This window comes from Solea senegalensis, linkage group LG8 (genome assembly GCF_019176455.1).
Source record: "Solea senegalensis isolate Sse05_10M linkage group LG8, IFAPA_SoseM_1, whole genome shotgun sequence".
Taxonomy (NCBI): domain Eukaryota; kingdom Metazoa; phylum Chordata; class Actinopteri; order Pleuronectiformes; family Soleidae; genus Solea; species Solea senegalensis.
The window spans coordinates 6,959,105-6,984,843 of NC_058028.1; the positions used below are offsets into that span (position 1 = coordinate 6,959,105).

General features: G+C 42.7%; 3 protein-coding genes across 13 annotated transcripts in view; 2 read left to right on the plus strand and 1 right to left on the minus strand.

Annotated features, from left to right (window-relative positions):
* Nucleotides 1-1,698, minus strand: part of aplp2 (amyloid beta (A4) precursor-like protein 2) — a 65,907-nt gene extending 64,209 nt beyond the window's left edge. For 3 of the 5 annotated variants that reach the window (XM_044031563.1, XM_044031561.1, XM_044031560.1), the window contains exon 1: nucleotides 1,374-1,697. In XM_044031563.1, coding sequence (XP_043887498.1) covers nucleotides 1,374-1,445 — 72 coding nt within the window. In that variant the 5' untranslated portion in view covers nucleotides 1,446-1,697. Of the gene's footprint in view, nucleotides 1-1,373 lie in introns of all 5 variants that reach the window. The other 2 variants (XM_044031565.1, XM_044031562.1) reach the window with 1 other exon arrangement.
* A 3,570-nt stretch (nucleotides 1,699-5,268) lies between these two features.
* On the plus strand, nucleotides 5,269-17,173 carry prdm10 (PR domain containing 10). 6 transcript variants are annotated; one of them, XM_044032319.1, is made up of 23 exons: nucleotides 5,269-5,512; nucleotides 6,593-6,722; nucleotides 7,601-7,762; nucleotides 7,897-7,956; nucleotides 8,039-8,143; nucleotides 8,302-8,470; nucleotides 8,643-8,884; nucleotides 9,265-9,538; nucleotides 9,619-9,736; nucleotides 9,819-9,936; nucleotides 10,047-10,328; nucleotides 10,439-10,450; nucleotides 10,655-10,999; nucleotides 11,597-11,752; nucleotides 11,849-12,028; nucleotides 12,119-12,229; nucleotides 12,305-12,505; nucleotides 12,592-12,735; nucleotides 12,820-12,990; nucleotides 13,558-13,695; nucleotides 13,809-13,986; nucleotides 14,106-14,203; nucleotides 15,257-17,173. In XM_044032319.1, the coding sequence occupies exons 2-23, from the start codon at nucleotides 6,651-6,653 to the stop codon at nucleotides 15,443-15,445; spliced, it is 3,525 nt and encodes a 1,174-aa protein (XP_043888254.1). In that variant the 5' UTR covers nucleotides 5,269-5,512; nucleotides 6,593-6,650; the 3' UTR covers nucleotides 15,446-17,173. The 6 variants fall into 6 exon arrangements, with proteins under 6 accessions (XP_043888254.1, XP_043888252.1, XP_043888250.1 ...); XM_044032317.1 differs by having other exon boundaries at nucleotides 8,305-8,470; nucleotides 13,809-13,992; XM_044032315.1 differs by having other exon boundaries at nucleotides 5,270-5,512; nucleotides 13,809-13,992.
* A 123-nt stretch (nucleotides 17,174-17,296) lies between these two features.
* Nucleotides 17,297-23,809, plus strand: si:ch211-151h10.2 (uncharacterized protein LOC567699 homolog). Of its 2 annotated transcripts, none has more exons than XM_044031586.1 (9): nucleotides 17,297-17,594; nucleotides 18,997-19,234; nucleotides 19,327-19,394; nucleotides 20,457-20,595; nucleotides 21,897-22,018; nucleotides 22,115-22,295; nucleotides 23,089-23,172; nucleotides 23,263-23,358; nucleotides 23,450-23,809. In XM_044031586.1, the coding sequence occupies exons 1-9, from the start codon at nucleotides 17,482-17,484 to the stop codon at nucleotides 23,792-23,794; spliced, it is 1,386 nt and encodes a 461-aa protein (XP_043887521.1). In that variant the 5' UTR covers nucleotides 17,297-17,481; the 3' UTR covers nucleotides 23,795-23,809. The 2 variants fall into 2 exon arrangements, with proteins under 2 accessions (XP_043887521.1, XP_043887522.1); XM_044031587.1 differs by having other exon boundaries at nucleotides 19,000-19,234.
* The last annotated feature ends 1,930 nt before the right edge of the window (nucleotides 23,810-25,739 follow it).

A 25,739-nucleotide genomic window follows, 5' to 3' on the forward strand; every position in this document is an offset into this window, starting at 1 on the left:
TCATTATGGCGTACTTCCACAGGCTCTACTCGCCTCGCCACGGCACAGTTTAAGTAGCGTTTCCACTAGCATAGTACCTGGTACCGGGTACTATTTTTAGTACCCGGTACCTAGTACCTAATCTCCAACAACTACAGTAGTCTGGTGTAAAGTCACAAGTCATTTGTGTGTGTGTGTTGCGTATAAAACAAAGTCACCGGTGCAGTGATGACTCCGCCCACGTTAAGTAGGTACTTTTTTTGTAGTGGAGATGCAACCTAATCGTACCGTGTCGTGCCAAGGCGAGTGGAGCCGGTGGAAATATGCCATTAGTGTTTCTAGTGCTAGATCTGTAATAGATCTGACAAACTTGGGAAAATGAGATGCTGAGAGGGACAGGTGTGGTAGCCTATCACAGAAGGCCATTATAGTGACCCAGAAAATAATCTCAATTTCAATTAGCAGGTGAATGTTTTCTTGCTGAAGGCCTGCGATGACACACACATGATGGACACGCTCGGGATGCACAGCATATTGTTTGTGAGCCACTGCAGAGGTCCCATGTGTCCCCCAAAGGCCTGACAAAGCGCCAGTTGTCTGTCATCTGATCTCTGCAGCAGAGCTACAGTCTTGTTCAGCACCTTCCAGACATGACATGTACACAGCAATAATCTGACATGAACCACAGCAACACAGTAGTCTGGAGGAGACACGGCCACGTACAAAACAGCATTTTGTGATCACCCTAACCTGAATAAAGGTCGTATACTGATCTTTCAGATTAAAACGTCATACTGGAATTTTCGTAGCGGGGGATGTAATGAATGTTTGAGTCATCATTGAGTCTATGCTCTAACTTGTTAACAGGAATATGGACTCATCTGAATTGGCCTCAATTTTAATTTTACAAGACAAGGTAGAGGTGCTTCATCTGGAAGCAGTACGGTTGTTAAAAACATCCAAACAAATGATTGTAAATCACAAATACCAGTGAAGAAATAGGAGTAGTGCCTATTTTTTATTGAACAAACAAGAAATATTCTATTGAATAAGGTCAATATTGTTCAGATAGCTGGTGTCCATGATAAGGAATAGTCGTTGATAAGCAACAATAATCTGAGATCAGAGGTTGAGAATAAAATGGTAATAATAATTGTGTGAAAAACTAAAAATACATTAACAAGTGTTGCGCAAATCACTACACTGAAATCCATAATTTCTGTTAACTGTGTCTGACTCTAAAAAACATATTTCACCTTCAGGTCACGTGAGAATAATGTGCAATAATTGTGTTGGAGATCAGCTGAACGAAGCCAGAAATGTGACAAACGGGCCAAGAAGGTTTGTTTTTTGTTTTGTTTTAGCTGGAACCAGAAAAACCTCAGATCACTTACCTCGATGTATCCGGACAGCACAGGAACCACAATACCCAGAACGAGGGCAGATATCGCTGGGAATGAACCCATCTTCCAGGATTATGCTACTGTAAATGACTTGTATCCTCTATGTGAGATATATCTGTGTCTGTGTGAGTGAGGAGACGTCCTTGGACAATAAAGGGGAGCAAACAAAGTCCTGCTGGGAATGGAGAAGAAGAAAAGATCCCGGAGAGCGGGACGCGTCCTGCGCCGCTGCTTTGGATTCCAGAGCTCGGTTGAAAATGTTGCAGGCTCAGTGTTGAGCGTTTGTTCCTCTGTAGAAATGAAATGTGGACTGCGAGTCTGTGGCGAGGTTGCTCCCTCCCCTCACACCCCGTGGTTCAGCCGTCTGATCCAAGGAGCGGCGCACTGCGCCCCCAGGTGGCCAAGTGCAAAACCCATCCCCCCCCCAAAAAAACGCACATAGTGCAAAGTCACACACTGACACCACTGAGTCAATAGGAATTTACAAGAAATGTCCTTAAAAACAAAAGAATTGGCCCGTTTTTGACAGGTCTTTCTAATTTAATCAATGATGGCTGTGTTCCATTTAGCTTCCTCAGGATGGTTTTTCACTGTAGACCGAATAATCAGATAATTGGGCCGATATTAACTATTTTTAATAAATGGAACTTTATTTTCTTACACTATAATATTTTTTGATGACCCGTTTCATATTTATTATTTGGTTTATACATGATTTTAATCATGAAAATACTGTATAATTGCACTACAGTGCAGGCACAAGTTCAATATAAAAAAAAAAGATTTGTTTTAATTGACTAATAAAGTAACATTGTTAAATAATAATTAATTGTTGTCCATACTATATTTCTAACGGATAATTAAAGTATGTGTATTAGCATTTAAGAAAATGTAGTTAGTAAAACTTGACATACATGAATACAATATGTCAACTTACAAAGTTAGGTTATACAAGTTGCTTAACTGTGGATTTTACTTTATACTACAGAGAGCTAAAACAATCAATCCATATTGATTTATAAAGCACTTTAAAACAACCACAGTGGACCAAAGTACTGTACAGAATAATAAATAAAAGGCATAAAGACGCTCACACAAGGCGATAAGATACATCAAAAACAAGTAAAATAAATGAAAAGACGTAAAAAGTGGATAAAAACCACTATAAAAACAAATAAAATAAAACTAAATGGAAATAACATCAACAACTTCACCAGTGTCAAAGGCCAATGAAAAGAGGTGAGTTTAACTGACCATAACTTACTTTGTCTTGCTTAATAAATATACACTAACAAACCATTTTAACTCACAATATCAAGTTAAGACGAGATTCATACCAAATATTGCTGTTCAACAACTGATCACTAAAGCAATGTTTTGTATTATTTGTTATCATTAATCAGTTATAATAGCAAAAGAAAAAAAAAGTCCATAGAAAAACCCATATTGGGCGACATTTAATTCACTGTCATTGTTACATGAAGTGGACAGAGACTTTATTAATGTGATCACTAACTAAAACATATTGAAATGTCTGCTTGGTAATTGTGGCACTTATTGAATACTTTGTAATGCATCATAATATGTTATTTTGAAGTGTGCCTATTGTTACTTTTCCGTATGAGAGGAATATAAGCCTTGTATGGCTTCTCTATCCACCCTGCATAATATTTGTTTGACTGTCACGTGATGCTTGCCTGTGGTCACACAAGGCTGAATTAGACAAGTTGTTTAGTTTCCTAGGAAGAAGAAGAAGATTGTCAGTGGGAGATAGGTGGTGTGGAACACCTCCTCCTCAATGAGAGGCGGTGTCTCAGTTTACAAATAGACGGTTTCGTTCACTCCTCTTAAAAATCTGCCTTCTCTGTACAAAATGGGCACACCTGTGTCCACAAAATATTGTCCCTTTCCCCGCTGATGTAGGGAGACACTGACCTGAGGAGTTGTTTTGTTGTTTTAAGGGTTGTTTATTTTCTCCACTGTCCACTGCACTGAACTGCATTAAACCAAGTTATTCTTCTTATGAAGTGTGTTGTCTTCGGAGTTCACTTGTCCTTGAACGTGATGTTTGTCTGTCAGTCTAAACTTAACCAGTTCCTCAGAAATTGGGTTCTGCCTCATTAGCACCAGGTTTTGGTCTCCATGAGGATGACTGCTCCTGATAGGGTCAGTGTTTATGTCAGAAAAGGTCTCGAAAGAGCTAATAAATACAAACACACACACACACAACCCTCTTATGATTAGATTATGTAACGACCCCCAACTTTTTTTTTTCCTTCCTAGATTGTCATTAGTATATCTCTCTTGGTACTCGTTAAAAAAAGACCAAGCATCGTGTAAATTTCATCGTCGCTTCAGGCAGGACATTCAGAGTGGTTATTAATTTTAAAAACACCAGCCAGCAGATGTGTCAGAACGAGGGAGGAATATGTACATGTAAAAGCTAATCTAAATGGGATGTGTTAGTTTGATCCCTTGATACGTCAGGAGAAAGGCCGCGGGAAGAAAAAAGGGAAATTATTATCCTGGTGGTAACAGAAGAGAAGGGAGAAAAGCCCAAAGCGTGTTGCACTGCCATTTTTATAGGTTACAGTTCTGACATTGTTGCTACAATTAAGTCTTTTAAAGTAATGGATATTGGACAGTACATGTCATATTACAATATATATGAGGACTATATATCAATAATGATCATAAATGGGCTCTTTGCAGAGCAGACATTTTGACATGTTTTGGCAGGAAAAGCACATCAGTGTTGATGTGTCACCGATCACATCAGCGCTGGCCCTCGGCCATCGTTAATTTGACTCTTTGCAGCTGTGATTTGTCAAAATGACTGCTGAGCAATGGGCCTTTTATCAATCAGTTTAAAAATGGTCCTGTCTCTGACAGTTCTACATTTACATTTATTTGTATTTTCCAAATGCACCTTCTTCAGTGGTTTACTTACCTGCCTAAAGCGAACTCCTGAAGATTACTTTGACCATGATGACTAAAAAGCTTCACAGACACTGTGAATAAAGTTTAACTTTAATTTGCAGAACCATTCACTCAAAACCGTTTCTTCTGTCTCCATGTATTTTTTACTTATTTTATTTTACTTTATTTAATTTTTGCTCTGCTATCATGGTAAGTCCACATACTGTAGTCTTCATTGCACCATTATTTTATTATTAATCTCCCAACCGGAAGTCATTCTGTTATTGTATTATTTTACAAAACTGCAGTATTCTCACTGCATAATTTGCTGTTTTAGTCAAAGATAATCACTGCATATTAGGTACAATGTCCATTTAATATTAACGACAATTTCCCAGTTTGTTGAATGTTGAACATTCACCGAGAGCAGTATGTCTGCACTGACGCTACCTTGACGAATTTATTGTTGCAATTGTTTTGTTTGACCTCCAGAGGGCAGTGAACACTCTTGATGTGTGAACTTATTATGACTTGTTGTATCAACAACTCTCACAATGTGTATACACACACTTGTACATGTATTCACACACATACACACACTTCAATCCTGCAGCATTTATGTGTTATTATTATTCTTCCCTTTTTAGTCTCCTTTTATTTTGAAGGTACACAGACCGGAACTATGAATGTTTTGTCGTGTAACGTGCTGCCGCTTCCCGCAACGACCACTTGGGGACCGTAAAGCCTTCATGAGTGGGAACTAATTGACGTCGTTTCATTATACATCAAAGCTTCACTTCCACAACAATCAACTGCCATTTTGAAATAAATACGCGTAAAGCTTTGCAGCTCACGAAGAGAAATATTACTGGAAAGTGGAGGAATAATAATAAATAAATAAACAAATAGAAACTAAGCACTTAAATTTGATTGGTCGAAACCGGGTGTTTCTTTTTTTTCATTGGCTGTAGCTGTTCCAGTAGCTGAAATTGCTTTAACAAACATAAATGTCAATAGCGATTGTTTACATTGACCAAATATTCGATTTCCGATCAGTACACGAACTCTTTCGTGTCGATACTTTAAAACGTCACACGTTCCTTTGGCTCCAAAGTAAATAGCCACCAATCAGAGACCAGGCTGTCGCTCTGTTACCAGGCAGATTATGTTAATATATGCAATGCAGCCATCTCTGCAGCTACCATTCTGAGGTAAGAACAACCAGGACGTTTTCTACAAAATCTAACACAAACAGGGGCTGCTTCATGACTAGCTGATTAGCGCGACTTCACAGTCGTCTCGTCGATTAAATTAATTAAAAATGTGTTGAGGTTTGGAGCGTATTTGTGGCGGAATGAAATCTATTTTTTCGTCGAGTCTCTTCGAGTGTAGCTGTTGTTGTTAGTCCCACCCAAAATGGATCCCCGGTCTTCCTTGTTCACCGCAAACTGTAAGGGCTGGGCTCAACTAGAAGCGGGAGACGGGTGGGTCAATCCAAATAATTTTGGGCCCTAACTGCCTGAAATCCACTTTTGTTCAAAAACGCACAATGTGATGAAAGCACAAAGGCCTAACAAGTCATGTCTGCCAGTGTGGTCGCTGTTATGTTGCAACTGTATAGCTGTAATGCTAACATTGCGGCGTAGTAAATGCCCGGGTTTTTACGACGCTGGTTTTTGTGGTATGGTCCGGTTGGGACTGAGAAACTGCAGGGTTAAATAGGGGGGATCTGAATTTATTATTGAATATACCAACTAGATTTCTGAATGAGATTACTGAATCCCAGCTTTTGTTGTGGCTTTTGTGCCGATATGCGGTTGTGTTTGAATACGATTTTCCTTGCGGCCTCTTGAACACACGCCGACCGCGTTTTCCTTCATACCCCCGCCGAGAGAGTCCCGTGTGACCGCTCTCTGTGCAAATTGACACGCTGCTTTATTTTGATGTGCAGGTCCCTCCAGCAAGGACGAAACGGAGACTGTAGACCCAAAATATGTGCTTCGGCTGGTACATGGGGTTGAATTCATTGCAACTGCATTTCGAAATGGCTGTTAATGTTTCTTATAGTTGCATTAAAACAACATCAACACACACTAGTACTCTGAACATATGACACAAGAGGCTACATGGATTGTGAAACTCACTTCACATCATAATATTTATGAAAATACCTGACAATCACCTGCCAGTCTTCAACCAGCCATGCATACAAGTATTTATACTCCTGTAAACTCAGGCATTGTTGCTAATTTTACAGTCACCCTAAGACCTTTTGTTTGTGTGCTTCACAGGTGTGCTCTTCTCTTTCATAAGTGAAGTGGTTGGTGACAGGTCTGTCACCGAGTTGCCATGGAGACTAAGCAGGAGCCCTCAGCAGTATGGAGTCAGGCTGCTGACAATGATTCAGGCAACACCACACAGGTCTGAATCACATCCAAACTGCTATTTTAGAGTCATAAGCCATGATTCACATTAATTAATCTGACAGTTAAAGCTTTGGAGAGTTATAATCCTTAAAACACGACCCCTACATAAGTATACTCATGTTCAGCAACATTTTCCAAGTTGTTGCTAAATCTCAAAAGTCAACATGCACTGTGACAGTTTTAGATTACATAGAGTAGGATTTAGTAATAGTTTCCCGTACCCTCCAAAGTGATTTGAAGACAAAGTGCTCACTTATACAGCACGGGGCAAAGGCTTAACTCTATTTAGACAGATCAGAAATTAATTTTGCACCATGAATCTAAGTCACAAGGTTCTATCCTCCTCCAAAAGAAGGAGGAGTCCCGTAACAAATAATGTGACCGATGATGTGATTGGCTTGTCCAAGATCCCAAGGACAATCATGTGGCCAGATGCACAGCGTGTTGCAAATCAAAGTGGACGACTTTGGGTGAAGCGGCTCTTACAAGTTGCCCTTCCATCTTAAACTGTGTCAGCATAGGTGGTGCTTGAATTGAGGGAATTGGGTTTCTGAGGAGGAATCCAGGACAGATTGGTAGCAGTCGGACCTGTACTTAATCTAGTAAATTATCACTTATCACCAAGTGTGGATGTTAATAACAATACCCAATAATTCTACAGAGGAATACAAATCTAAAGTAATTATGGCATGGTTTTTAAAGCGTCCTAACTTAGCTTTAAGTCCCTAAAACCTTTGCACAGAATAATACCCAAGATTACATTGTATAAGATTTAAATTGGTGTTAGACTGACGGCGAGTCATAGTCACAGCGTGTGGTGAAGATGTAGGTGGATCAAAGCAATTGTGGCCTGTGTGTGTGTCTGTGTTTCAGGTGCATTTTGAAGGCAGCACAGTGGCCCAGATTGTGTACAGTGGAGATCAGGCGGACCGGGCGCAGCAGCAGGTGGTTTACACAGCAGACGGGAACTCCTTTGCCTCTGTGGAGTCTGGAGAACACACACTGGTCTACATTCACCCTGCAGATGGCACTCAGGTAAGAGGGGCTCTTATTCGGGGATGATATTTTTGTAGCTAATATTATATTAAGTTAAATAGCATGTACAATTGATAACATGCATTTGTCCCTGCAGTATCACCTCAGTGTGTTGTGTGACATTTTTGTTTCAGACTGTATTTGCTGATCAACCACAAGTGGCTTACATTCAGCAGGATGGCACGACTCAGCAGGTAGGCGTATCTGACATTAGCAGCTCACCATGCAACTTCGCTGATGGTAGAGAACCTTAAAGCAGCTGGATTTCATCTGTAGGTGACGGTTTTACTGCCCAGTGGACAGAACATGAATGCTGCCAACCTGCACGTCCTCAGTAATGTAGCCGAGGCACCGCAAGCTATACTGGAGCCAGTTTCCCAGGTGAGAGGAGATTGTGTGTGTACGACTATTTACAGCAACTATTTTACCGTTCCAAACAAGTAAAAACCTCTTGTAAACATGCTTTCTAAACCATTAAATCTGAAAAACCTAAAGACTAGAGAACGATTGAGTGAGTATTGTCTCTCTTTAAAACACAGCAGCAGCTGTCCAACTCGCTAACCTCCATGGCAGACATGGCAGAGACTCCCTCCAGTCCCCTTGGGGCGACAGACACCACGGATGATTCTGAAGAAGAGGATGACGAAGACTCCGACATGGACGACTGGGAGCCTCATCAGCCTCAGTCGTTCGACCCTCACAACCTCTGTGAGTGACGTTCTCCTCAATCTTAAAACAATGGTCTTATTGGTTGGTGTCGGGACTCATTTCACTAAAATGACACTGTTGTTTTGGGCAGATCTTGTGTGTTTTGACATTTTAAGTAAATACAAATGTTTGTGAGTGAACAGTTATCTCTCTTTTGTTTGTGGCGTCTCAGGGTGCGAGGAGTGTAACGATTCCAACGCCTCAGTCTGTCTGAAACACGGAGCGCTGCACCCGATCCCAAACAGGCCGGTGGTGTCCAAGGCCCGGGCCAGTCTGCCCCTGGTCCTCTACACCGATCGATTCCTGGGTGGGGTGTTCTCCAAGAGGCGCATCCCCAAGCGGACTCAGTTTGGTCCACTGGAAGGACCTCTGGTCCCTCAGGGAGAACTACAGGACCACTACATTCATCTCAAAGTAAAGCTGGAACTAATTTGTTTTGATTAGCTTTTTTTAGTTTCTTTTATTAAGATCAGTTTCACTGGAAACCTTGTTAATTCTGCACATGAAATGACTTCTAATGGTAAGACTACACATAGTAACAAATGTCGTTCTTCTTTGTTTGCATAGAAAGCTTCTGCTTCTGGCTTTGTTTTGGTCCATTCAGGCTACTGTAGAAATGTCAGTGAAAGATCGTAGCCTTCGTTAAGCAGGGCCCTTGCCTAAAGTATATATGTAAGGTTTATTGTGATCAATTTCTAACAATAAACCTTCCTAAATCAAAATCCAACCTGATGTTCTCTCCTTGCAAATGAGCCTGATCCTTGATCTGATCTGTCTTTTGCTCATTGCCACAGCTGTGTCTGCTGGATGCCGAGAAAGATGCCGAGAAACCCAGCGACATGTGGTTCGACCTTTCTGACGAGGACAGCTGCAACTGGATGATGTTCGTGAGGCCCGCTCAGAACCACCTGGAGCAGAACCTGGTGGCCTATCAGTACGGCTCCGAGATCTTTTACACGACCATCAAGAACATTCAACCGAAACAGGAGCTCAGGGTGTGGTACGCGGCATCATATGCAGAGTTTGTAAATCACAAGATCTACAACGTGACGGACGAGGAGAGGAAAGGTGAGTGTTGCAATAACAGTAGCAGACGTTGTTAGTCGTGGTTCCTCCCGGTCCTTCACTTCTTCACTTTGTTTCTTCAGTGCTGCACGAGCAAGAGAAGAACTGGCCTTGTTACGAGTGCAACTGTCGCTTTGTGAGCTCGGAGCAGCTGCAGCAGCATCTCAACATGCACGACGACAAGTTAAACTCTGTCCACAGGTGAAAACCCTCGTATTTTCACGTTAATGTCTGGTGCACCAGGAGCCCACACCCCCTCAACACTGTGTCTTTACTGTGTCAGGTCCAGAAGCCGAGGTCGAGGAAGAGGCAGGAAGAGATTTGGGACGGGAAGAAGACCGGGCCGGCCGCCGAAACTCATGCGTCTGGATCCACCGGTCGACTCAGTCGTGGAAAAGACAGTAAGGGGCCTTTAGTCAAAGCCATAACAAAATACTTATGAGAACACGATGAACTGGTAGAATTCATTTATCCAGACGGTGCTTTTGTTCATTTCAAACACCTCAATCAGGAGATGTTGGAGTTGACGGAGAAGCAGCCGCTGGAGGAGCAGGTGGAGGTCACTCACAACGGACTGAAGGTGGTGCAGATGGAGCTGGAGGCCGAGGCCGGGACTGAGGAAGAGGAGGAGGTCGGCCAGCTCATGCCTCCTGCGGGGGAGCCGGTCTCGGAGTCTGTCACTCCAACCGTCAACACGGACCTGCCTGTACCGGTAAAGGAGGACCCGGGACAAAGCAGCCAAAGTGACAACCACCTCACGTCTCAGGACATGCGCCGCGCCAAGAGGATACGGGTGAGACGAGAGACTCGGTGTTAGTCTTTTTTTTAGAGTTTGTTATTTAGTTATTTTGATTTGCTTCACAACCATGTGTCTTTCTTTCTCAATGCGTTCCTTCTTCACAGATGGATGTGCAGGTAGGTGGGACCCTGAAGATGGCAGAAAGATTCCTTTTAGTTATTTTCCATGTTGTCAGTGTTCATGTAACATTTCAGGATATTTCTCCCTCCTGCACACTCCATCGCATCTTTCAGTCTGCTCCTGTCTCAGCAGATCAGTGTTAAAAATACAAGTTGAGTGTTTTTGTGACTAATTCCTTTTGGTTTTTGTTTCTATCTCAGAACGCAGCACTGCAGCACCTTTTCATCAGGAAGAGCTTTCGTCCTTTCAAATGCACCCAGTGTGGAAAGGCCTTCCGGGACAAAGACAAGCTGGATCAGCATCTGCGCGTCCACGGCCGGGACGCCTACGCCTTTTCCTGCCACATTTGCAGCAAGAGCTTCATGAGCGACTCGGCCCTGGAGGACCACCTGATGGTGCACACAGAGAACCGCTCCTACTCCTGTCTCTTGTGCCCCGAGTCCTTTGAAAAGCTGGAGATGCTCAAAGACCACGTAGGGGTGCATGCTGTGGACGGCTGCTTCTCCTGTCCCTCCTGTAAAAAGACGTTCACAGACTTCATCCAGGTTTGTTTTAGAAATAATCCCCATTTACCACACAGAGTTTACTGCAATAGCTACAGCTTTATTCAACTTTAACATCATCTTTTGATTATGTGCTGCATCATGTTACTTGACCTCTGGTGCCACCCACTGGCTTGATTTCACACTGCACCTTGGGCGATGACCCTAACCCTCCAACCTTCTTTCTTTCTTTCTTTCTTTCTTTCTTTTTTAAACTCAAACTGTCATTTACACATTCATGTGTGATCGCAAGTCTTTATTTTATGTATTTATTTCTAACAACTGCCAGAATATTAACTGATCTCTGCCGTGTTTCCCAAGACTTAAAATGTTCTTATTTTGTCCACAAACAAAGAGGTTTTAATGATTTCTTTGTTATATAGGGCAAGGAAATTGGAAAATATACACATGCTGAAAACTGATCAAATTGATTATCGAAACGGTTGACAATTAATTTAGTAATCATTGTTTACAGCAAAGAAAAACTAACATGGCTTCACTTTTAGGAAGCCTTCCTAAGACAGAAGCAGCGGTCAGATTTAAAGAAGTTGTCATATTTTATCTATCCATTTTCAGATAACAACATTTTCTTGATCTCAGGTTAAGAAACATATACGCTGCTTCCATGCGGAGAAGGTCTTCCAGTGTTCCAGCTGTGAGAAGGCCTTCTGCCGGCCGGACAAGCTGCGTTTGCACATGTTACGCCACTCGGACCGCAAAGACTTCCTGTGCTCGACGTGTGGCAAACAATTCAAGGTTAGATGAACCGGGAGAACACAAGTTGTGGTGTGTGTGCTCGCGTGTGTCTGTGAGGTCTGTGAGCGTGACGGTTTTCTTCCCTGTGACGTTAAGAGGAAAGATAAGCTACGGGAGCACATGCAGCGCATGCACAATCCCGACCGAGAGGCCAAGAAGGCGGACCGGATCAACCGCTCCAAAACCCTCAAAATGAAGGTGCCCAACATGGACTTTGAGAGCTTCATGTTCAAATGCAGAGTGTGCATGATGGGATTCAGACGCAGAGGAATGCTGGTGAGCAACAATTTGCACAAATCTCTTGTTTATTTTTTTAGTTTTTTTTAGATCAAGTCTGTTTAAACCAGTCTGTTTTACTGATCGCAGGTTAATCATTTGTCCAAGCGTCATCCTGAGATGCGGATCGATGATGTGCCCGAGCTGACGTTGCCAATTATCAAGCCCAACAGGGATTACTTCTGCCAGTATTGTGACAAGGTTTGCTTCTCCCTCCGAGTCGAGTCACATCAGTGGAGACCAGCTCCAATACATTGTATGATCTCTTTGCTGCAGGTCTATAAGAGTGCCAGTAAGAGGAAAGCCCACATACTGAAGAACCACCCGGGGGAAGAATTGCCTCCCAGCATCCGTAAGCTGCGACCAGCTGTGCCCGGCGAACCTGACCCCATGCTGAGCACACACACACAGCTCACTGGCACCATCGCCACTGCGCCCGTCTGCTGCCCCCACTGCGCCAAACAGTACAGCAGCAAGGTTAGTAATGAGTCTTTTATCACGATAGGAGTCCGTTTAAGCGTTTAAATCCAGAAATCACGGCTTTCTGTCTGTTTGCGTCTCAGACCAAGATGGTTCAGCACATCAGGAAAAAGCATCCAGAGTTTGCTCAGCACGCCGGCAACATCCAGGCTCCTTTGACCACAGCTGTGATCAGTAGCACTCCTGCAGTCATCAATGCAGACGGCACCACCGCTGAGGCTGTAGTGGTGAGGGAAATTTACAAAACATACATGCCAAGCACCAAAAGAAATAGGAATTATACTATACTGTGTGATTCCTTTCATCCACAGACCACAGACCTGCTGACCCAGGCCATGACGGAGCTTTCTCAGACTCTGACCACAGACTATCGCACAGCACAGGGAGACTACCAGAGGATTCAGTACATCCCCGTCTCTCAGGCAGGCGGTAGCCTCTCTCAGCCGCAGCACATTCAGCTGCAGGTGGTGCAAGTGGCTCCGGTAAGATCTGGATTCTGAGCTCGTCCTTTTTAGTTTGACCTTTTTCCATCCACAGTGAGCCGACACAGCCTGCTGGTTCAAAATCACAGTTATCCACAAGCAGACAATATTAAGTATTGTCATGTTGTATCGTAGAAGAGTCCAAACTTCTTCACTTTTAATGATGTTCTTTGTTATATGGAGCAAAGAAACCAGATAATAATCACACTTTAGAATCAGAAAAACCAGAAAACTTGTTTTCATTGTGTAAAAAATACTCTAAAACCAAATAATCAATTATCATTGCAGCCCTAACTATTATCATCAAACCTGGGACCCGCAAATATTATCATACTGAATCATGCTTCAGTCCTTTCTTTAACTTAATGAAACATTTAAAACAAGGTCAGGGACAAAAACAAGGATTTCTCTTTTCTGTGATTGTTTTGTGTGGTCAATTGTAATGTGTCTAGTTGTGTTGTATGATTGTTTGTGTTTGTTCTGGCAGAAAGGTGCAAGAAATACTGTAGATGTTTATCCAACCATTAAAATATGAATTCAACTTTCAAATTTCTCTACGTCTCACAGGCTTCCTCCCCCCACTCACAACACCCGACCGTGGACGTGAATCAGCTCCATGACCCTCACGGCTACAGTCAGCACTCCATCCAGGTACAGCACATCCAGGTCACCGAGCCGCCAGGCAGCGGGCAAGGTGCCGCTCAGGTCGGACCTCGTTTCTCTCCCTCTGCGTCCTTCTGTTTCTAAATGATTTCAAAGTCCAGTATTTCTGTGTGCACACAATAAACGGACAACCATCTATTCTCCCTACCCTTCAGGTAACTGGTCAACCACTAAGCCCCGCCTCCCAGCAGACGAGTCAGGAGCTGAGCCCCACCCAGTTGACCCCCGTCACCTTAGCTCAGAGTCACACACTACAAAGCAGCAGCACCCAGCAGCAGCAGCAGCAGGGGAGTGTCCAGCACGCGTACATACCCGGAAACTGGAATTATCGAGGTTACCGTGAGTCTTACACTTTGCACTATATATATATATACACAGTGTATATAATATGGATTGCTTTCTTCGGTTCGATTACATTTGAGGTTAACATGTTTCCTATCTGATCGCTGCAGCCTCTGAGATCCAGATGATGACTCTACCGCACGCTCAGTATGTGATAGCTGAGGCGAGCACGCCTGTATCTGGAGTCAACAGCAACCAGGTGAAAACGGTGAGTGTTAAAAAAACAAACCCTGAATGGGCGAAGAGGGAATGATAGATGTGAGTAAGTGCAATGGAAATAGGATTCAGTGAAAAAAGGTGTAAAATGTTCCTCGAGTGCCTTATTCCTTAATTAGTGCAAAGCAAATATTAATACGGTTATAAATGGCAGCAGCAACAAAACACCCTTTCATAATATACTCTTATTTACATCATATGCTCCATTTGTGACGCTGTCTTTTGCGCCACCTACTGCTCATCTCAGTGAACTGACTCCCAGTATTTGCTCCACAGCACTGGATGTGTTTTTATTTTCTTTCACCTGATTTGCGATACATTTTTAATGCTTACATGAAAATGACCAGTGTATTTAAATTAAATCTAAAATCTAAAATAATTGTCAGGCAGATACTTAGATATGGTTTATTGTAGTGTGATTCTGATTTTCATTATCAACCGTAATGTTGTAACCCTTCAATGTAGACTCACCACAAGCCACGAGATTGCGAAGCAATGGCATGAGCTAAAATCTGTAAGATACCAGATGGGCTTTAAGAAAAGCAGAAATATTACACTACCCACAGCATCTGTGATTGATGGAGTTTGCTGATGTGTACCACAATCGCGTCAGCTATGATCGGAGAGTTCAGCTCTACGTCACGTTTACTACAAAACAATTAGCGATAGTACCTGGTGCTTTTCTTTAGTACCTGCTCAGCCGAGGTTCTAAGCGAGCTGAGCCGTCATGTGAACGAGCATGAGCAAGAAGTCTGACACCGGAATCAAAGCATACAAAGCCGAACTCTAGATCAGTTAAGAAGACTTAACAATCCTGAAAATGTGTGTTAAGTGGTACTTTGTAGTGGAAAAGCACCATAATATACATGTGCATATGACTGCAATACAGTTGCTTGCAGGAAGTTGCTAGAAAGAAAGGGATCATTCTGGATAGTTCTGTCACAGTTTACGTCTTTTACAAATGTTTGTCTTTAGAAGGATTTCCTCAAAAGGAATCACGAGGGAACAGAAATTGACAGTCAAATGTCTCATCCCTGTCCTGCAGACGCACTACGTCATCTCCGAGGGTCAGACCGAGCTGGAGACTAAACAGACCGTTTCTCAGAGCACAACTCAGACCCACGCAGAGCATCTGGACCAGCAGGCGACCGGTCAGCAAGGCACCACGCAGTACATCATCACCACGACAACCAACGGAAGCGGCACGAATGAAGTCCACATCACAAAACCTTGAACTATACGTGGATGAACTCTTGCAGACTGATCCTGCATGTGAATATAAAAAAACAACCTCAGAAGCTTGCACGCACACAACATGAACAAAGAACTGTCTTATGCAAATGGTGCCGGATTTGGGATCATGCAGAAAACATAAAAGGGAGATGAAATGATGACAAGCACAGTTTTATGTGTCTGTAAGTTATTAGAGAGAAAATGCTTAAATACACACACTTGTTCTGTTCTATATTCACTGGAGCTGCAGAACAACATTATATCTAATACAGGGTTCCTGTGCTGCTTTCAAAAGTTACATATTTTTAAGGTCTGGAAAAGGTCGATGTTGGACGTCGTGTCGCTCAGTCCTTGCACACCTTTGTGTGCCCATTTTACACATTTGTAAAGTTATGGACATTTCCTGAAGAGAACTATTTGTAAATGAATTCCAGGGAGAAGAACGACACTGAACAATACTGTGTAAAACAATCCTTTAAATGTGTTATCATCATCATTTTGCCCAGTGTTCATTTGTGTCGTTCGCTTGCACATCGCTGCCGGTGACTTCTTCTTTGTCGTCTTGCCCATTTGTTTGTCCTGTTTTCTTTCTTCTTTGTTGTCAGAAGATGAACCAACCCAGTGTTTTCAGAGTAAAATCTAGAAAAGCAAACAACCATCTCTGCTCTTCCGAGACTTACTGCATGGTACCCAGGGCTTTTTGGGAGTCAATTATACAAGTTTGTTTCCGTCATTGTGGGTCTGACCAGAAACTCTTTTCATACCAGTAACGGTGATGGCACAGTCCTGAAAACAAGTCCAAGTCACAGCAGGAAGTTTCAACCGAAAACAGCCTCTCGAATCGAATTTCCAACTCGGAAAAACCTCACAAACCCCTAAATTTGACGCCAAGCTGGCTTCGTCTCATATTAATAGTTAAACGCTCGGCTATTTTTGCTGTTAATTTTCTTCTTCTTCTGTCTTACTTGTTTCACATTAAGTCATAATACTGTTGCCATGCCGTTTGTGTGTGTGTAAAAGTGACTTAAATCAAAGAGTAAAATGTGATATTTAGATAAAGCAACACTAAAGTAGTGGTAAAGTAGAAGTGATGACACCTTACTACAAAGACCCCCCTTTTAATCCAGATTGACCATGATATCTCTGTGTACACTTGAAGAGAATGACTTGCAAATTCACAATATTTTTCTAGTTAAAGGATTATGTCACCGATTTGCATTTATCTTTGTATTACTAGATTAGGGGTAGTATTTTTGATACTAACCCTAATCTTTTTGTTAGTATTTTCCCACCCTCAGTTTCACCTGAGTTGAGATATATCTTCATTATCTTGAAATATCTTTAGAAACTACTTCTGCTACTGAACAGGAGCTCAGATGATCGTTTACGCGATGAATTGATTGGTCCATAAAATGTTGATTGGTGTCTCCAAAATATCAAAAATGGTGATTTTTGAATATCGGATGGTGCAGTTTTAATGTTTTCCTTTTGTTAGATTGAGCAAAGAAACCAAAAACAAGTCACATTTAAGAAGCTATAGAAACCAGAGAACCTAATTATACATTCATAAAAAACAGTACACAATGTAAAATTGTTGGCAATTAACTAACAATGCACTACTTCCCTGTAAAGATGAACTTACGAGTTGACAGGTGCCGTCATGAAAATGAGACCCCGTGTCTCAATGGGGAAACCTGTATAAATAAAGGTGACCAAGTTGTTCACATGATGTGAATTATAGTGTGTGATTCAGAACGAAAAACGTGCTCAGAAGTGTAGGAGGCCCCAGGTTTCACTGGGCGGAGCAGGGCTTGTCCTCCACACAATCACGATCAGTATGTTTGACACATTCCTGCGTGGACAGAACGTGAGGAAAGGAAGGAGCCACTACCCAGATAAAACAAATCTTCCAGTAAAACCAGCTCGACGAGCTCGTCCGGCCATTGAAATGATCCCATCTTTGAAGCAGGTGTGCTTGTGTGTCGTTGCTCTGCTGCAGTCTCACAACAACATCATGTGTGCGTGTGACTTGCTCCAATGCCTCGGCTGACGACACTGGTCCACGGCAAAGGTCAGCCGGCGGGTGCTGGCCGGGGAGGAGGAGAGAGCTGGGACTGTAAATGGATGGAGGAAGAAAAAGAGAGGGAGAGGTAGGAATTACTGTGTCAGGCTTTTTTTTTTTGTTTGTTTTTAAATTTGAATCAGCGTGTGAGTGGCAGGTCTCTGATTACCTGTTGCCACAGGCAGGAAAACTGTGTGTGAAATGATGGCCTGAGAACATTTCCTCTCTGCTGTCACTGTTGAAGGTGAATGCTGTTCTGCTCCCGAGGACATTTATTCTCTCACGTCTAATCATTTAACATGAGCTAAGACATCTGAGGTGACCATGACTGGGTTTTTAGGAAATCTTGAGCGGGACACATTTGTAACTCTCCATGTCGTGTGTCACGTGTTCCTGTGAAAACAACCAAGGACATGTTTTCATTCATGTGTGTTTAACAGCAGAATTGTGCAAAAACTCTGAAACCAATTTCTACAAAACTCAGCCCAGGGATGGGATTTGGTGCCGATCCGGATGAACAGACAGATACTTTCTTTGATCATGTTTTGTGATTTGATCATTTATACTTTCTTTTTTAAATCAGATCACTTGTGTCAACGACAGACCAATAAGATCATGCAGGATTGTTTGCCCTGGGTGGATGTGTGCGCTCGGCTGAGTGCTTTTCTAATGGAAATCATGAGTGTTAGATTAAAGTCCAGCTTTAATGTTACTCATAAGAGGATTCTGGAGTTATTCTTTCGGATAAAGGCCGGCGTTAATGTCCATTTATAGTCACATTCCCCTGCTTATGGGCTGTGCTCGTTCTAGTGTAAACAACGTGGCTGTAGGTCAGGGGTGTCAAACATACGGCCCGGGGGCCAGAACCGGCCCGCCAGAGGGTCCAATCCGGCCCAAAGGATGAATTTGTCAAAATTTCTCACTATGATTACAATCTAAACCTAAGGTCAAATGCAATATTTTTCAATTCCAGATACCTGTGACTAAATGTTCATGCCTTTATAGATGATGGGTAAATAGTAAATTTAGGCATGATATTGTTGAAATTGCACTTATATTTCTCAAGAAATTTCATGTTTTGTAAAAATATCCCTCATTAAATGTAAAACAAAGGAGAAAAACTAAGGAGTTCTTGTTGGTCATAGGTTATTATGCTATTATTTGACTATTTTTACTGGTCCGGCCCACTTAAGATCAAATTGTGCTGTATGTGGCCCCTGAACAAAAAATCAGTTTGACACCCCTGCTGTAGGTCATACAGGAATTCACTCTCTAATCAGAAAACACAGTGAGCCCCATTTTGAGTCATTCTTTCACAACAGCAAAATGTTCACAGCATATTGACTTAGGAAGAATGTTTATGATCCAGAATATGAAATTAAGAAAGACTGTACATGAGAATATCATCTTAACATTGCTGTAAACACTCCCCATTGTCACCTCATTTGTTAAAATTGTTTGTTTTACATTTCTTTGAATGTCCCTTGCAGCAGAACTCAAACTCCAGCTGACAGTCGCACAGCTCATTGGTCCCAGGCTCTGCAGACACTGAGACCCTGGAGAGACTGGTGTAGTCTCGCTCCAGTCGGTGCAGTGTGGTTGTTCTGTCAGGTGGAGGCGCCGTCGGCTGACGTTTCCTGGAGGCTCCTGTTAGTGTGTGCAGCGTGGCTGCTTCTGGGAGGCTGTGTTCATGCCCTGAGGTGCTCCCTGGGGCCAGCACAGAACCAGGTGTGTGCAGCTGTGTGTGGATTGGACCTCATTTGATCTGTTATTGTATTTAATCCTGTTGTATTTATGTGCCGACTTTGCTTTTTTTAAAGAAGGGGCAGCCTCCAGAGAGGATACAGCAGGAGGTGGTGATGGAAAACAGAAATATCCAGTATTCAATGTGAGACCTTATCATTTTCATTATTTATATGCCCTGGAGATAGTGTCTAATACCCCACAGCATAAATGTTTCTTACCAGAAAAGGACTTTGGTTGAAGTTTAAGTCACTTTTTATAATAATACTTAGAAAAGTGCATGACATTTACTGTACTTAAGTATCAAAAGTCATTTTCTGATTAAATGTACTTAAGTTTTAGAAGTAAAAGTACAATTATTAAAAAAGTGAAGCGTAATTGATGGTGGCTCAGTGGTTGGCTTTCAACTGCAAGGTTGTAGGTTCAATTCCTGATGCCTTCTGGTCTATGCGTGTCCTTGAGCAAGACACTTAACCCCATGTTGAAGCATGAACAGCTCATCAAGACTAAAAAAGTGCTATATAACTACAGACCATAACCAACTCTTCTTCTCCTGATTTTATTTGGTAGTAATGAGTAACAAAGATAGTTAGAGGAAATGTAGTGGAGTACAAGTTGCTAGAAATATAAATAACAAAGTAAAGCACAGATACATGAATTTTATTACCTAAGTAGAGTAACAAAGTATTTGTATTTCGTTACATTACAACATCACTTCCGGTGCATCCAAAGCAAAAAATAGTATCTTATACTCTTTACTCCTGTGTGGTATGACGTGGTTTTATTTCAAGAAATACCAGCTCAGAATTAGAGATTTGGAAAATAAATATGATGTATCATTAAAATGTGCATATGTCATATGTCAGACACGCTTATTAAAAGTGACTTACAACTGAGAGACAACACTATAGCTTCAGTGCAGTGGAAAACTTGTACAGTATTATATGGAGTTATTATATGGAGAATTGAGGCTCAATGGTTAATTGAGACTTTTGAAGACCGTAAGAATAGCTCAAACAAACACAATCTGGATTGTGATTAGTGCCAAAGAAGAAGCAATAGAGTTATCATTGACAAGGATTAGGACTCTGGCGGCCATGTGTCAGGTGATGAATACTGGGGGTGAAACACTGCGGCAAAAAACCCACAACATTTTAAAAGAATACAATGCAAACACATGGTCTGTGTGTCCTCCTCATTTCTCCAGGTCGCCTCAGTCGAGGAGCCCACGCCGCCACATTCCTCTGGCCCTTTCCCTGGCCAAGAGTCTGCTGCTGTGTTTGCTCCAGGAGCCTCTAACAGACCCCAGTGTCCCCCACATTCAGACTCTTCTCTCCAGACTAGAGGTAAGAAAAGCAAAATACCCCACACACTCTCTCTCTGTCTCACACACACACACACACAGCAGCCTCCAGCAATCCCTATCATCTCATGCGTGTAGATCGGCGTTAAATCATTTTGATGGTAAATATGAAAGACATCCAACATGTCACTGAGGAATACAAAGATATTCTAACCTCAGGCAGACGCAGCCACGACTAAGCCGCTGTCGTCGACACGCTGAATAACCAGACCAGCAGAGGGTTAGCTGTTTTAATGTGTTGTTTCCATCTGTGTCAAATACACCAGCTTTGTCCAAGGCTTTGTTCCATGGCAAATATTTTATGTATGAATCGATTCCTGAGCAACGGAAGAATCCTCCTCTTCCTCTGACAGAAAATATGTCTTTGAGCAGCTGCATGTGTCGCTGTGAATGGCCTTCCCGAACGTTCTATGTGGGGATCTACTTTTTTAACAAATCACAACATAAATCAGGACCAGAGCAAATTTTACATGATGTAGTGACACATCTGTAACACCTGATATCATTTCATGAACAAGATGTTTGGTAAATCCATTCAAACTCAGTTTAGTGCATGTTACATGCACATAAATCTTGAAATAAAAGGTTGGGAACATTCTGCAAATGTGTTTGGAGACCCCAAAAACAATCTCCAGTGACCCATCTGTGGGTCCCAACCCAGTGTTTGGGAACCACTAGTTTAAACCGCTAATGCCCAAAGACCCCGTCTTTTACTTAAAGCTGTAGTACGTAACATAGGTTAAAGGGCGAACCCCGTTTCTCTCACACATGAGTGACGTAGTTAGATACCAAAGCGTCATTCTCTCAGGACTTCTGCAGAACGACCGTCCAGTCACAGATTCACCAGTGCGTCACATGTTAGTGATGTCAGCTGTAATTCCTAAGCGGTTGAATAACTGCCAGATATCAAAAGTGAAAGTTAACTTGGGAAATGGCCAGAAACACTCACTCATTGAACATTTTTTTGACAAATCCACAGCCATAAAATCAAAATAAATCCAGACGGCCTGAATATCACGATGGTCACAAGAGTCCTGATGTAAATATTACTGCAGGTGATCGTTCACTACAATTGTTTTATATATTCCTGCGTAATGGGAGTCATTTTTACCCACATTTTACACACTGGACCTTAAAATAACAACAATAAAGTTGTAACTCAATATAAAAGAGTTTACCCATTGAAAATGTTGTTGTTACAGAAATTGCAGTAGAAATGTTCTTCAAAGTCACGATAGATGGTTGTCTTTAAAAATGTGTCCGACACCTAAATCCTCCCTGCAGTCAGTGTCTGACGCGCTTGCTGATGCTGACCCTGGATCAGAGGAGAGATCACCGGATGAGGACGAACAAGACTCCGCACTGACAGACAAAGTGAAGCTCATCCGCAGATACCTCCAGCAGAGGTGAGGCTCGCTCTCCAGGATACATTCTCCATCTGTTATTTAAAAAAAATAAAAAATAAATAAAAAAGACTAACAACGCGCCCGCCACTCTGGCAGGATGAGGTCACTGCATGCTCTCGTCCAGGTGCAGGGGGATTTTGTGGCCAGTGTGAAGGACATGCTGGAGGGACTCGACGGCCTCTGGGCTCAACTGGAGGAGCTGCACACTGGGGTCACACTCACTAAAGAGGGGGGTCAAGACCACGGGGACCTGGCCTTGGCCCGGACAGACGCAGAGGTAAGCAGCTGTGGATACTGTCTGTGGGACTGCTAATATTGTTCTGAATCTATTCTTGTTTCTAAACCACCTCGACAGCGTCTGAACAGACAAACCAGCAAAAGCATGGTGTTTATCGCTTCGAAGCAGCAGAACAACATCTTTTCTAGATCTCTGATGTGCATCCTCCGCAATCTTGATGACTTTGTGTGCTCACTACAGTATTTAGTGACAGAAAAGTTTGTTTTGCTTTGTAAACCACTCCATCCATTGAAAAAACAAAACCAAACTAAAGTGTTATTTCACCTCACAGAGCACAGGAGTTGTTTTCGTCTACTGTTGCCTCCATCAGTAAGTTGAATTTAAAGGGTTTAAAGCATGTCAATCAGGAAGTAAGAATATACCGAGTATCCACCGGGGGGCCAACTCATGAACGTACTTCTCACTTGATTTACAGTAGAATGCCAGTACGTAATTTCCTGAAGTCTCAATCACTAGTTTCGGGTTTCCTTCAATAGCATGTAAGAGAAAAGAGTTGATAAAGCACATCACAGATTAGCAGAGGTGGAGCTGTGATTGACAGCTGGTATTGTCCAATAGGAGCCTGGCTGCAGGTGACCTCTGTGAACTTCTATTTGGGCCAAAACGCAAAGGCAGGTGCAAAAACTGACCCGATGAAGCACCAGTAGACCAACAACTCCCTTATTCTGCAGAGCTAAAAATGACAGAGGACTATGGTGAAACATTTCCATGACATTCATCTTCTGCCCGCCTTGGAGTGTTACTTGTAACTTTCATATTTGTTCTGGCCCAGAATTTGTTTTCAGTCCTGGGTCACTACAGGAACCGACTTCACAGCTGCCAGACTCATCTGAAGGATGTCACACAGCTATTGCAGGTAAAATCGTCTCCTCACGCAACAAAAATCCACCTCCGATGTTTCCTGCTGTCTTAACTCATAAAAGAAACCCATTACCATGTTTCACAGGAGTTAACGTGGAGTCACACTCACATAAGCAACAGTGTGAGCTGCAGCAGTGAGTCCGTCTGGCCCGAGCTGTTACTCCAGTCCAACATTGAGCAGGTACACTAAATTCTACCCCTTAGACAAACAAGCTGAATGATATTCATAGGTGCAGAATCACTCTGGGACTGAAAATTGTCTCCTCTCACAGTTTGACAAGGTGCAGGAGAGTTTCTTCTCTGTGGAGCAGCAGACCTCGACGTTCCAGGCCCACCTGGAGGGGCTTCGGAAGGGGAATCAGGAAGAACACACAAGGGCCCTCGCTGCTGCTGCTGCTGCTGCTGCAAACGAGGCCAAGTCATGCGCCGTGTCTCCACAGACGTCCCCACATCTCCATAACGGACGCACAAGCGGCGCGTCGTCGGAGCATTGCAACTCGGCCTCCTCAGTGGATCCGGATTCAGACTCTGAATCTCGTCACTCTCTGTGTGAGAGGTCGGCTCTGCAGTTCTCCTCCACTTTTGGACGCCTGCGTATATCTGGAAAGAAGAAGTGATTTAAAAAAAGTATACATACATATACGTATATATATATATATATATATATATATATAAATAAGGTTGTTTACTTTCAAATGTTGATCATTTGCTGGTTAAATTGTGTATTTATTGATTTTTGTGACTATGCCACTTTTTGCCTTTGTTGTTTTACAACTCAAATTGCTGTTTTTATTTTCATTTCAAAGACGAGAGAGCGTGTAGGCACTGACTGCTTTTTAACATCTCAAACACAAGGGGGCGCACTTCCACCAGTTATTCAGCTTTAAGTGCCTTAAGCTCCTCAAACAGGTGGCCCATAAGTGTGTTATTTAAGGTTCGGTCAGCCACAGCTTATGTCTCAAGAATCTTTTTAATCATTTATTTAAGTCTCAGGAATAGGTTTTATGTGTAGTTTTTTTTTTATTTTCCTGTTGAATTCCATCAACCATTCTTTGTAAAATTCCTTTTAATAATTCCGCTTCCTGTGTTGACACCGTAAACAACACCCTTTGCAGCTCTTATAAATAAAATGTTTCCCCCTCCACCTAATCTAAGATGTTTTCCAAGGTTTTCTGGAACAATTTTTCATTCTGTCCGTCTCAATCAGATGTAGGCCCGATTTGAGGCCTTCAAAGCAGGGATTTTGGGCGGAGGGGGGGTGAGGGTGTAGAGGAAGGTAGAAGGGGGCAGTGGAGGTCAATGCTGGAAGCGTTTCTGTTATTACTAAAAACTGAGCAGACCTCTAGACCTTTTGGAAAAACGTGAAAGTCTTTGATCCAAATTCAATTACCCTGACTTTTTTTGGCCCGAGCGAGCGAGCAAGGATCACTGATGAGAAACTATTTATTCACTGCAGCTGCAGCTATAGGTGCAGGCCGTACAGTATCATGATGTGGATGCCATCTGACGTGATCTCGCCTACCATCTGCCAGATGCTGCATCTGTCTGATTCCCTCACACTGGGCCAGTGATTGGGTTAGGTGGGGCGGCGACCCCGTGGGTGTGGGGGGTTAGTGGGAGGGTTGGTTGGTTGGCTGGGGGGGGTTAGTTGGCGGCAGTTTCTGGGATGAAAGGACCGCGAGCTGAATACTGCAGGATCCGAGCTGTCACAACACCAAAGACGCAAACATGCCGCGTGCTGAATGGTACGGAGGAGATGTAAAGACTGTGGGAGGAGATGTGGCGGCGTTATGACACGTCACATGAATATGTAACATTTCCCACCAATCATGCCATGAACACACAGAACATAATGGGCTTTCCTTTGAGGTCCAACGGTCAAAAGACGACAAGACTTAACTTAAAATTTGATTTATTTAGCGTTCCAGTATGTTTGTTTATTCATTCATTTTCTCCACATGAGGATCCCAAAGGGGCCTGGAGCCAATCCCAGCAGACATGGGGCGAAAAGCCGGGGAACATGTATCGACAACATCACACCTACGGGCAATTTAGAGCCTCCACTCGCCCTAATCCCCAATTCTTGCACACTCCACACAGAAAGGCCCTCAATCAAACACAGGATCAGAACCGGTGACCTTCTCACTGTGAGGCAACAGTGCCAGCCACATGTTGTAGCCACTATAAGACTCTAAGAGAAGACATAGGTGGATGATGTCATGAAGCTGCGACGAGTAGTCGTGATCCATGAGTGACAAATACACACAATACAATACAAAAAAACAAAACACAACACACTGGTTATGTAGTAGTGGATATTTCCTTCTTCACTACGACGTTGTGGTAACTGGTCATAAGAACGTGTCCATCACACTGGTGTCCACTCATGTGCTGTGTACAGTATCATCTATTATCTATTAAGTTGGAGCATTACTTACAAAACTGACATTATGCACGTGGAAGAAGACCTGAAACTAGAGTGATTGAGACTGGAAAACAGTGAAACTGATTTCTTTTTGTAACCACTAGAATTGCCCCCGCTAACGCAACCCCTAGCCCCCA

Coding starts and splice junctions, on each gene's coding strand:
- prdm10 (XM_044032315.1), top strand. CDS start 6,651: ATGGAGACTAAGCAGGAGCCCTCAGCAGTATGGAGTCAGGCTGCTGAC. Junction 8,471..8,642: donor GTTCGACCCTCACAACCTCT/GTGAGTGACGTT, acceptor GTGGCGTCTCAG/GGTGCGAGGAGTGTAACGAT. Junction 13,696..13,808: donor GCGGGCAAGGTGCCGCTCAG/GTCGGACCTCGT, acceptor CCTACCCTTCAG/GTAACTGGTCAACCACTAAG.
- si:ch211-151h10.2 (XM_044031586.1), top strand. CDS start 17,482: ATGCCTCGGCTGACGACACTGGTCCACGGCAAAGGTCAGCCGGCGGGT. Junction 22,019..22,114: donor CGCAGATACCTCCAGCAGAG/GTGAGGCTCGCT, acceptor CCACTCTGGCAG/GATGAGGTCACTGCATGCTC. Junction 23,173..23,262: donor ATGTCACACAGCTATTGCAG/GTAAAATCGTCT, acceptor CATGTTTCACAG/GAGTTAACGTGGAGTCACAC.